Genomic DNA, 10,046 nt, shown 5'->3' on the forward strand with positions numbered 1-10,046 from the left:
ATATCCAAAACATCCTAAGACCAAACAGAGGCCCCTGCCCAGGAGCAAGGAATTAAAATGAGACACTGAAGACACACGAAGGTGAATGCTGAAGGTCAAAGTCTCTGCGTGGATCACAAGTCTTTCACTCAAACACACTCCGATGCTTTTCGTGTTACAGACTGTGAAAGTATTTTCCAGGAAGTTCTTTAAAATCATTTCATCCCAGGTCTCTTCATTGATACACAGCTCCACATTGTGTTTCCATTTGATTGATAGGAATAAAAAGTAATTTTTGTTTTGTCTTTTTTGGTATCATAGAGATGCAAAACAGCAGATTCCTTTAGCAATAAATGAAGAGAAAGGTAAGAAAAGACCTGGGCTGTGCTGGGTGCTGGTTCCTACTGTCTTTCTGAGGGTGTGACTTCAGAAGCATTAAATCACACCCAGGCCACTACAATGATTAGTACCAGGAATCTGTTCAGATGATAAAAAGAAATATACCCAATGGACATAAAAATGGTCAAAAGTTTTTTTTAACTGCAGGTCAATTTTTCCCCCCCAAAAAAAGATACAAAATGAACATGTAATGGTGATGGTAACTCCGTTGGCCATTCCAATTCACCCAGTTGCTTGTTCCCCATAGAGGTAAGGGAAGAGGCATTAAGTTTTATTAGTAATGTTATAGTAGTAACCAGATGTGTTAATGGCAGCTTATTTCAAGTCCATCAATCCTTTAAATACGTGTAGGAAAGCATGGCTGTCGTTCTCCGACTGCCCACATCTGAACACATTCAGCTACCATGGAAACTACAAAGGAAGGAAAAATATATTTATTCCAAGATTCATTTACTGGGATTTTTAAGCGCCCTTTCTTCCGCAGAGCCCCAGAATGGTGAGAAGGTGCTAGGGGCTGTTGTGTTTCCCAGCATGAGCTCCCATCCTCTGAGGGTCCTGAGAAGGATAGTGGATTGGTCCCGGAGCCCTCATGAAAGGAGGGGGTGGTCCCATTGGGTGGAACATGTGTGGCCCAAAACCTGCAGATGGTAGAGGACAGATGTGTTAGGCTTACAATTCCCTTGACAACTATTCAAATTTCTGAATCTAAGGTCAAAACCACCTACACGTAAATCAAACTGGCAAGGCTTCAGAAAATGTTGGTTCATAAGACTTGCTTGGGAAAGCTTACCCATATTATTCCCTCGGTTTTAGCAACCTTTCCAAACCTTTCCTCTGAGTCCAAGCTAAAAGAAACTCCCGCTATCTCTCAAATATGTCGAATCTATCAGACAGGATTCAATCAGGACTTGGGAGGTAAGGAAGATAGAGGCTCATGAGCCTGCCATCATTAACCTCACCGCTTTACACTAGAATGGAGTGTGTTCAAAAACCAGGGTCCTCGTCAGAGAACTTTGCCCTGGGAGAACCAGATACTTATGATTTATGTACATTATATTGAAACTATTCTTACCTGGGAACACTATTAACCATAAATTTATATAGAAAAAAATTTGAAAATTCTGTACCTAGATCTAAAAAATAACCTACCACATCATAGCAAATAAGAATATTCTGCTTTCTGATATTGGGGGAAATTTGTACATATACTCAGATCTTTAGAAAATTGGCAACGTTCCCCTCCTTGGCAGGTCAGGGAAAAAAGAAATAGTGGGAATCCTAACAAACTAAGTTTACTTGTAGACATCTATGGGGCAAGCTCAAGGGATTTAGATATGTTAGATCTGATGGTGAGGTGCGAAGACAACCTTCGTGAATATTTTTCTGGGCTAAGTCAGAAGTAAGAGGGACGTTACCTGGGGGTGGGGGTGGGGCAATACCAGGGGGTGGTGGCAGGGCAATGTTCACTACAGCTGGAGGACCACTTGGGGGTAGATTGAAATAGTTGGCAGAGGCTTCTTCTTCTGCTGCTGCAGGAGGTGGTGGAAGAGCTGGACAAGAGAAAAGTCAGTACTTAGAGGGGAAGACAATTGTATAACATTGTTTCCACTATCTTTAAATCTTGGGAGGTCCTGTTGGGAAAACATAGCTGAGGTATGGCAGGGGCCAGATACCTAGGTCTCTGCTAAGCCCAGGGACATCAGAGCGGGCTGAGCATATGGGTCCATAAGCCTCTGGTCAGGTGGATTACACTCACCTCCTGGCAGTCCAGGGACAGGCTCTAACTTGATCCCCGAGTCTGTGGTTCCATCCTTCTCCTTTTCTTTTCCTCTGGCTGCCTGGGACCTGCCACAGACACACACAATATTAGCACTTTGTCCCCACTTCTCTCATACCTCTGCTTCTCATGTTTCCTAGTCAAATGGAGTTCCTCCACTCTTCTTTTTCCATAAATGCCACAGGGCAGCTTGGATAAGGGTAATGGTTCTATAGCCAGATAGACCTGAGTTCAAGATGTGCTATAATTGTAAGTACTACAAGAGGCAACCTACTGTGTTCAGCACAGTGCTTTATTAGTACACAGGAAGAACTAACTCCACAAGGGTCACTGCTGCTATGGTTCCAAAGTAGAAACACGTTGCCTCTTGGAACTTACAGGACATTTTACCTGTGTCTCTTTTATGCAGTCATCATTTCCAAACCTAAATTAGCTATTCTCCACTTACAATCAGGCTCTAGAGAACAGCATGTAGGTCAGACTTATTTGTAAAGTCTCAAATCCATCTTTCATGCCCTGGCATTAGACTTGGCCTATAATAGTTGGTCACAAAAAACAACATGAACTTTTAAAGGAGATTACCACACCAAAACACTGAGTAGATTCCAAAGCGTGATCCTCTCAACATCCATAGGATGTTAGAGAATGAAAAATTCTTAAAGGTCCATTAAATTTAAGCCTATTCATTAAAAGCTTATAGTCCCCAGATACTAGTTTCTTGAAACACTTCAAAGATGTTAAAATTAATCTAATTCTCACCTGCCCCATTTCACGTTGAGTCTGCGGCCATTGACAATCAACTTATTAAAAGACTTCTCTGCAGCCACTTCGGCAGCCTGCCTGGTGGCAAACTGGATGAAAGCACACTGCTGTCTCTGTACAACAGTGATCGTCCGGATCTCTCCAAACTGGTAGAAATGATTCCTAAAGGGACACAGGCAGAAAAAAACCCAGAGTTACAGCAAACATTCCCTTGAGGTTGAAAATGTATTACTAACTTTCCACTGACTCACCACAATGCTGACCCACGCTTATCTGCCTAAGTACTTGCAGGTAGTTCCCTCAATACTTAACCCTCCTGTGAGTGCTGTTGTGTTATCAAAAGAGGGAAAAAAAAATGAGTAAGACAGCTTATTGAACATCTCAGGGTTTCTCCCCTGGAGAAAAGGGGGCTCCAGTAGTTCCTTTTAGACTTTAAGGGTGTGGCAGATTATAGCCATGCACCTAGTCCATGCACTAAGAATGTTGAAAATTATATATTTTAAGATAAAGAAGAAGAGGACAAGGAAGAAGGAAAAGAGTCTGATTATCTAGCTCACTTAGTTTTTAATGAAGACATGCTACCAAGAGGAGGTTATAAATTTATAGAAGTTTCTTCTCCACTCTAGTGACGGAAGAGGTAATTTCCATCATGAACTGTCACGTTTAGTCTAACAATATACAAAACAAGAATAATACATATTCACCAAACCCCAATCTCCTTAAAAAGTCAACAACTTAAATCATGAAAGTTTTATAATTGTAAAACTCTCCCTCCCCTACATAATTTATCATAGTTGGATGTGTTTTCTCCTTCAAAAATTTTAATCAGCTATTAGGTCAAATCAAATTTCACATAATTATTAGCATAGGCAAAGATGAAATAAGCACTATTGATAAACATTACTACGATGGTATCATAAAGAACAATTTCATAAAAATTCTAGCCAGTACTATACTAACTACAGAGTGATTGAACATAATGTACATTGTTTAGAATTACCACGCTTGCCTGTTATTTTTGCAAAAATTTATTCCAGGGCAGTTAAAAGCAAAGAGTTCATAAAACTATATCCACAACCACAAACCTTAGATCTGTCTCAGTAATGGTATCTCCCAGACCACCAACATAGAGTGTGGTGATAGTCTTGTCCTCTGGGGGGTCTAGACGGGGCATTGTCGATGCCCGCTTTAGAAGCTTATCTGCCACGGGGTCATTGATCCCATAGTATCGGTCTTTAATATTCTGATCAGCAAGGGGATCATCAGGATCTGTAGGCTTCTCATGTCTGTATTTCCAAGAAAGAACAATGCATAAAGATGAAGCTAAGGGAATCATTTACTACAAGCATGCCCCAATGGTAGTTATTTAAGTCCCAAATACATACCCTGAAATGCCGTTGATTTAAAAACCATGGACGCACAAAAACAAAGTGATCAAAACAGAGCTGATAGCAAGGGATTTCCTGCATCACACTTGCCAGAGCCCAGAACCCATTTAAATGGCCACCTAGAGTGACAGGGTTTCCTTATAAAGAAACACTTTTACATGATCCCCTCGCAAACACAAGGTAACTAAAACAAGGTTACTCCTTCTCTAGGTCGACAGTTTTTAATGTATCTGAGTCTTGCATTCCAGAGATTCTTATTAAAGTAATGGTCTGGCCCTAAAAAAGGCACACTTGAATCCAGATGCTTAGTGGTCTTGACTGAAACACAAGCACATGCCCTTTAGAAGTCTGGCCTTAATTTGACCACAACTATACATTCAGATTCAAGTCGTTGATATCATGACACTGAAGACTGACATATCAGGTAGAAACTTTTAATGTCAACATCTATATTAAATGACACAGCAACTAAACCTCCCAAGGTTTGGGTAAAAGGAAAAACTCGTCTGTAAATTAAAAGCAAATTAACCATACTCTTCTGAATTTAACAGTCCTAAAACATAAGAGATATACCCACTAGGTGTACAAATGTTCTTAGATTTTGAAGCAGAAATAGTTTAAGCTAGCATCTCCCACTTCTTAGATGACTAATCAGCTGAAAGCAAATACTAAAAATGGAATTCCGCTCTTGCCTGTATGGGCATTCCTCTCCTCTCTTACATTCTCCTTTCACCCAGAAGGAACAAATGTGGGGCCGATTCCTTTTGTAGTAGGGTGTGGTCCGGGCCAGTTTGAGTAGCATGTCACTGGTAGATGTGGCTTTCCCCAGCATGCCAACTGGCCTCGTTCCATCAGAGTTAGAAATCTAATTTCAGGGAGGACAAATTTCAAAAGAAAAATTATTTAGAGTGTGTCAGTCCACAAGAATGCTTTATCAAATAAGTACAACATCAAGTGGCAGCATACTTCTCTCTCCATATTCTGCGTGTAGTACTCTTTGTTGACATCTGACTTTGGCATGTCATCCTTAAAAGACAATCCTGCATCGCGAACCTGGATGGGCAGGCCTGGTACAATGGAGGAAAAAATGCAGATGTATTTTAAAACATATCCACACTGGGCCTCCCCTGGTGGCACAGCGGTTGAGTGCTGGGCTGTGAGGATGACCACAGCCTTTGCAGTGCCGGCTGGTTCCCCGGCCGCCGGCGAGAGTCCCACAAAAAAGAAAAAAAAAAAAAATCCATACTGAACATGTATAGCGACTACAACACTATCCTTCTCTTCTCCACTTCCTATTTGGTATGGAGGCTGTTTTTATTAATAACCTTTAGTATCATCACGCAAATACTGCTAAAGAAGCATAATAAGAAACTGTCCAAATTCCTGAGCTGTCATGAAATTTGATGAAATGTTTTATAAAATCATTTTGATGAATCAACTTTGTTTACAGAGTAGGACCGCAAATTAATAATATATCTGGCTTTTAGTATAACAGGATTTATTTTCAGGCTGGTCCTATAGATTCTCTGGATAGTTAGTCATTCAAAGGTCACTGACTTCCAGAATCAGAAAACCTCCTTAATAAACATATAAAGAATATGTAAAAATGTGACCAGGACTCTGATTAGCAGAGTAACTTTCTAAACTTAACAATATAAACTTATAGTTTCCTTTTCCCTTTTATTTTACTGTATAGTCATTATTGTTGAAAAACTATTTTTCTCATAAACCAAAAGTTACCTAGAGTTTAAAAAAAATTCTCCAAAGCAGTAATACTGAGACAGTGGTAATAAATCAGTCCTAACACAGTTGACACAAAAACCTAAAACAGAATTAGCCTATGAGCTTTTAGGGACTATAAGGAAAAGTTCTGGATCTAGAAGGAAGTCCTAGGCAAAGAAATTACACTGCCTCTACCTTCGTTAGAGGGACATACATGAGGGAGGTTTAGGCCAGTTCTGACTGATTCCCAACTTTTCCATAAGTTCCTACTACTGTTCAGGAGGGCTCTACAGTGTTCTAGTTAGCACAGTTCTCTTCCTGGGAAAAAGAGACCACAGCAGATAGTCCAATGTGGGGTGACAACCAGAAACAGGGTGAGAGATTTAAGACAAAGAAAGTCTGTTTTCTTTCAGATCTACTGGAGAGGGTGAACATACCGTACTCAAGGTCCAAGAGGCAAGTCTGACAAACATTCTTCAATTTACTGCAGGTTTGGCACACTTCAGTCTTCTTGAAACGCATGCGGACCCCAGGGCACCAGCGAAATACTGTGAATGGCCGTGCACAGATCTTCAACACAAAATAAGAGCCACAGAGTGTTAATGGTCCTGACCTAGACAAATAATCCAGGAAAATTAGTAACAATGGGAGACTCAGAGAAAGGATCCCTGACTAAGGTTTTAGAAAAGACCTTTAGCTATCATCTAATCTAAACATCATCTCATGTTTCAAATCCATTTGCAATTCACTTCTCCAGTAATGGTGCTAACTTAACAATGTAAAAAAAAAAACCTCACAGAAATGAAATAATCAAAAGTCAACATCTTCCCCACCTATCTACAGATAGCCAGGGGTGGGGGAGCAGAGTATCATGACTTTTTTTTTTAAAGATTTATTTATTTATTTATACAAGAACTGGGGTACAAGCCAGATGCGCAGGAGGGTGAGAGGAGTCACCAGAGACAGAGCAGGGAACAGAATAGGCGGACTGACGAAATACAATGCTGAGGGGAGCAGCGGGCACGACAGGAGAGGTCTGCTGCACCATGTGGGACCCTCACCAGCCGGGACTGAACCAGTGCTGCAGAGGCTGCGGACAGCTTCACAGCGCTGCACTCAACCGCCTGTGCCACCAGGGAAGGCCCAGTATCAAGACTTTTAATGACAGCTATGACCTTCCTCCTTGGCTAAAATGCTCATGTACATAGTTAAATAACACAGGATATAATCTCAGGGGAGGTCAAAGACCATCCGGACACCATGTTAAGAATCCCTATGTTGGACCTCCCTGGTGGCCTAGGGGTTAAGTCTCAGTGCTATCACCGCTAAGGCCTGAGTTCAATCCCCGGCCAGGAGTTAATCCACATATGGTGCAGCAGACCTGTCCTATCTTACTGCTTCCCTTAGCAATGTATTTCAGTAAATCTACCTGGTCTACTCCCTCTGTCTCTGGTGAATCCTCTTACCCCCTGCATTTCTGGCCTACACCTCAGTTGTTCTATGCAAAAAATTAATAAAATAAAACTGCTTAAAAAAAAAAAAAGAATCCCTGTTAAAAAAAGTCACATTCTGACCACTCACACTAAATAGCTACAAAGCCAAAGAGCATATAAATGATATTTGAAAGTTGTATAGCACTTTTATTGGAACACCTCAAAGTGCAGCAAGAGGCTAACTGATAGAGAAATGGAAAGGAAAACATTGGTCTTTAACAGACACACTTACTTTGCATTCCTTCCCATACTTTTCTTTGGTCTGAAACAGAAAAATAGAAAAGACCTGGAGTTACAGAAAGGAAAAATAACAAATTGCTCCATCCCTAAATACAATCCAAGAAATATGTCTGGAGATTCCTGGCATCCTACAGAGGAGGGAAAAACCTAAGCTTTATTTTTTTTTTTTTGGGGGGGGGATAAGAAGAAAGAAAGGGAGGAATAATATATTCCATATATGGCTCTAACACTGGGACAGTATATGTCTTTCCACAGCCACAACTCTTCAGGCTCCTAACTCTTTCCCAAGAACTAAAATTCCTAACTGTTTCCACTGTCCCCTTATCAGGGAAGATACAGCCATAGACAGTCCATTGTACAATGTTTAGACAGAAGATACTACTGTAGATTCATCTTGTACTGATTCCCTCAATGTAGCAACTGTTCTGTTTCCACAAGCTATCCAAACACAATGAATGCTTCAATACATAAATACCTCTAAAAGCAATCAAGATTCAGTCCTAACCTGATTGTGAAATGTTAACTGCTGCGAAATTTACCTTTATTTATAAGGATAGGGGTTGCCTTACACAAAAGACTACAAGGTGCAGAGGCCAAAGGCATTTTATTAGGAGTCAGGAAGCTTAGTTTCTAGTCCTGGTTCTCCTGATAACTTGCTGAGATCCCTAGAGTCAAAATATCTGAATTTAAAACCCAACTCCACTTCTTACTTGCTTTATGAAAAGACATACTCTCTCAGGCTGTAGTTAACAAGGCTACCTCCTAGGCAAATGCTCCACAAATATTAGCTATTATTGTGACTGCTACATCAAAGGATTGTTGCTGAGTTGCAAAATTTAGAGAATAAGCATGACAGTTCTTTGCAAATCGTCCTCTTTGGATTAGTAAGGGAGCATCATTACTTCTGCTTGGCTAAGAGAAACACTTCACCTACAGTGTGCCAATATCACCACATTGATAGAACGTGAACAATAACACCCATTTCATACTTGATCACTCACCATTCGGATATATGGGTTTTCTCCAAGACACGTCTGGCACAGAATGGGGAAGTCCTGGTGAAAATGGGAAATCTGGTTGAGGGCCAGGCTCAGAAAACCCTGCCAACGCAGGCACACTCATTGTGGCGGGGGGAGGGGAGGCGAGGAGCTAGGTTGATGAACCCGGCAGGAACCAGGGGCCGGCACGGGCCGGGTCGCGGGAGGCGGCGCTGTCTGCACTTCCGGCAGGTGGCGAGAGAAAAGAAGGCAAGTTCCAAAAGGGGACAGAGATGGAAACGGGGCTGGTCTCGGACCCTGGCTAAGCTCCCTGGCTCCAAGTCCGCAGGAGTGCTGCCCTCCGGGCTCCTGCTCTGTCCCAGCTAGGCCGCGGCGCTGGCTCTTCCCCGGAATTCCCTGGGCAGCGCTGCAGCCCCGCTGCTGCCCGCCCGCAGGAGACCCGGCCCCGCCGCCGCCTACTGTCCTGCTCCGACAGGCACACTCACCGCATCCTCCCAGTTCTGCCTGTTGTAGGTGTTGGAACCCAGAGAGGTCGCCATCTTGAGAGCGTCCGGAGGTAGAGGCCGCTTCCGAATAGGAAGAGAAGACCGCCACAATCCCGTCAGGCCCCGGGGCTGGCGCCCGGATGACGTCGTATTTACGCGTCGCTCGCGCCCTTAAGGGCGAGACCTTGTGAGTCGTGATGTCACTTTCTGGGACTGTCTTCCCTTGGCACTCGAAATGCCTGGTTCTTCTTGTTTGGACCTTCCCGAAAGTGCCTTGGTCGCTCGGGATGACAAGCCACAGCACAACTGGTTAATTTAAAAATTGAGTGAGGGAATGAAGGAACTAGGAATGACAGAGGGGCCGGGAGGGCAAGCAACGTTAGCTTTCACTGAGCGCTCCGGGGAGAGCGTCTTGCGTTTGAGGGTCTTATTTCTCTGTGACGCGTCTGCAGGGCTGCCAGCGTTAGCTGTAGCCAAAATGCAGACTTTCTGCTTACATTTTAACTTCATAGAAACGGTGAAAGCTACGTTTCAGTATAAATATGTCCCAAACCTACTTATCATAAAATAATTACTTGTTTTATCTGAAAGAAAAATTAAGCTGGCCGGCCTCTATTTTATTTGGCAACCACCACCCTCTGGCAAGGTCGAGTGTCCCTCTTTTATAGACAAGGAAATACTAGCGAGATTAGAGTAGATTCTTAAACATGTTAATCACAGCTTAAGTCCCCACCCTACTGTTCCAACATCTGGGTCACATCGTGTGTGTTCTTTTTGATTACTTCGTGTATGAAAACTGGGTT

General features: G+C 42.4%; 1 protein-coding gene across 1 annotated transcript; it reads right to left on the reverse strand.

Annotated features, from left to right (window-relative positions):
* Nucleotides 1-885: 885 nt before the first annotated feature.
* RBM22 (RNA binding motif protein 22) lies at nucleotides 886-9,297 on the reverse strand (the record flags this gene model as incomplete). Its single annotated transcript, XM_084252091.1, has 11 exons — nucleotides 886-1,016; nucleotides 1,794-1,928; nucleotides 2,135-2,223; nucleotides 2,915-3,079; nucleotides 4,003-4,203; nucleotides 4,998-5,170; nucleotides 5,272-5,372; nucleotides 6,465-6,597; nucleotides 7,753-7,782; nucleotides 8,762-8,815; nucleotides 9,244-9,297. 11 exons carry the CDS (start codon nucleotides 9,295-9,297, stop codon nucleotides 886-888), a joined length of 1,266 nt encoding a protein of 421 aa, XP_084108217.1.
* Between the last annotated feature and the right edge of the window lie 749 nt (nucleotides 9,298-10,046).

This window comes from Talpa europaea, assembly GCF_964194135.1.
Source record: "Talpa europaea genome assembly, chromosome: 13".
In the NCBI taxonomy this organism is placed as follows: Eukaryota; Metazoa; Chordata; class Mammalia; order Eulipotyphla; family Talpidae; genus Talpa; species Talpa europaea.